Below are 1,065 nucleotides of genomic sequence, written 5' to 3'. Positions count from 1 at the left end.
CTCCCGATGTTAAATGAGGAGAAAAACTTTGCCTTGGAATCAAGAAACTACATACAGTAGTACTATGACTTAAGGATGAACCAAAATGTTTTTAACAACAGAATTTCATTCTGAGAATGCCAAGGAAAACTCCACTGGTAATATCAGTGGAGAGTGCGAGTATGAGTAGTAGACAACTGAAAAAGCATACTTTATGGTATCTAGGGAGTACGCTATAAAAAGTGGGGAGTCATTTCTTCCGTTAAACACTAAATAGGAGGAAGTAATGTTTAGCATTTTTAATCAATTAATGGCACAGGCTACGTCCAGACATGCAGCAATTGAGTGGTGTTCAAAAGCACCTAGATACACAATTATTCTCCTTTTTCAATCCCCATGTGAAACAAGCAATGGCAGTGAATTGCATGAAGACATAAATCCACAGGATTTAAATCACTAAACCCTCCCCCCTCGCAACCTAAACCCAACAACTCAAATACATCATTTAATCATATAAGATTTTCTTATTCATGCTTAATAAGAAAAGTAATAAGAAATCACACCTCTTGTTTTCCATTTTCACTGGTAAGCAAGACTGGTCGACCTATGCATATATTGGCAGATTTCATACTGTTGAGTCCTAGTTGTACAAGAGTGCTTCTGTATGTTTTAGGAATGTTGTCATCTTCTAAAATTTTAGGAGAAAAATGTGTCATTATTCTGCAGGTCCGATCATTTTGCAAACAAAACTCCCTATTCACATGAAGCAACTACAGTATGAAGAATGACAATCAAAATAATTCTTTGCACTGAAGAAATGTACATGCTTGTTCAATATCCATGTCCATTCAATTTTGATGCCGCTCTTTCTTACCACTAAAGCATGAATCACTGGGGATTTCTGTGGTATAAGCAGATATCTCCAATTTACTTCATACAGGTCACTAAACACATGCACCACTACCACTAATGACAGATGCTGGAGATATGTTTACTCTTTCATAGATTTCATAGACATTAGGGCTGGAAGGGACCTCGGGAGATCATCGAGTCCAGCCCCCTGCCCAAAGGGCAGGAAGTCAGCTG

General features: G+C 37.9%; 1 protein-coding gene across 4 annotated transcripts in view; it reads right to left on the bottom strand.

The window, feature by feature from the left end:
- Positions 1-1,065, bottom strand: part of SPATA5 (spermatogenesis associated 5) — a 325,571-nt gene that overhangs the window by 320,211 nt on the left and 4,295 nt on the right. For 3 of the 4 annotated variants that reach the window (XM_019534019.1, XM_019534017.1, XM_019534018.1), the window contains exon 2: positions 543-667. In XM_019534019.1, the coding sequence (XP_019389564.1) occupies positions 543-667 (125 nt within the window). Of the gene's footprint in view, positions 1-542; positions 668-1,065 lie in introns of those variants that run through there. The other variant, XM_019534020.1, reaches the window with a different exon arrangement.

Source organism: Crocodylus porosus, unplaced genomic scaffold, assembly GCF_001723895.1.
Source record: "Crocodylus porosus isolate Cpor-Errol unplaced genomic scaffold, CroPor_comp1, whole genome shotgun sequence".
NCBI lineage: Eukaryota > Metazoa > Chordata > Crocodylia > Crocodylidae > Crocodylus > Crocodylus porosus.
This window is presented reverse-complemented; position numbering and strand designations above follow the sequence as displayed.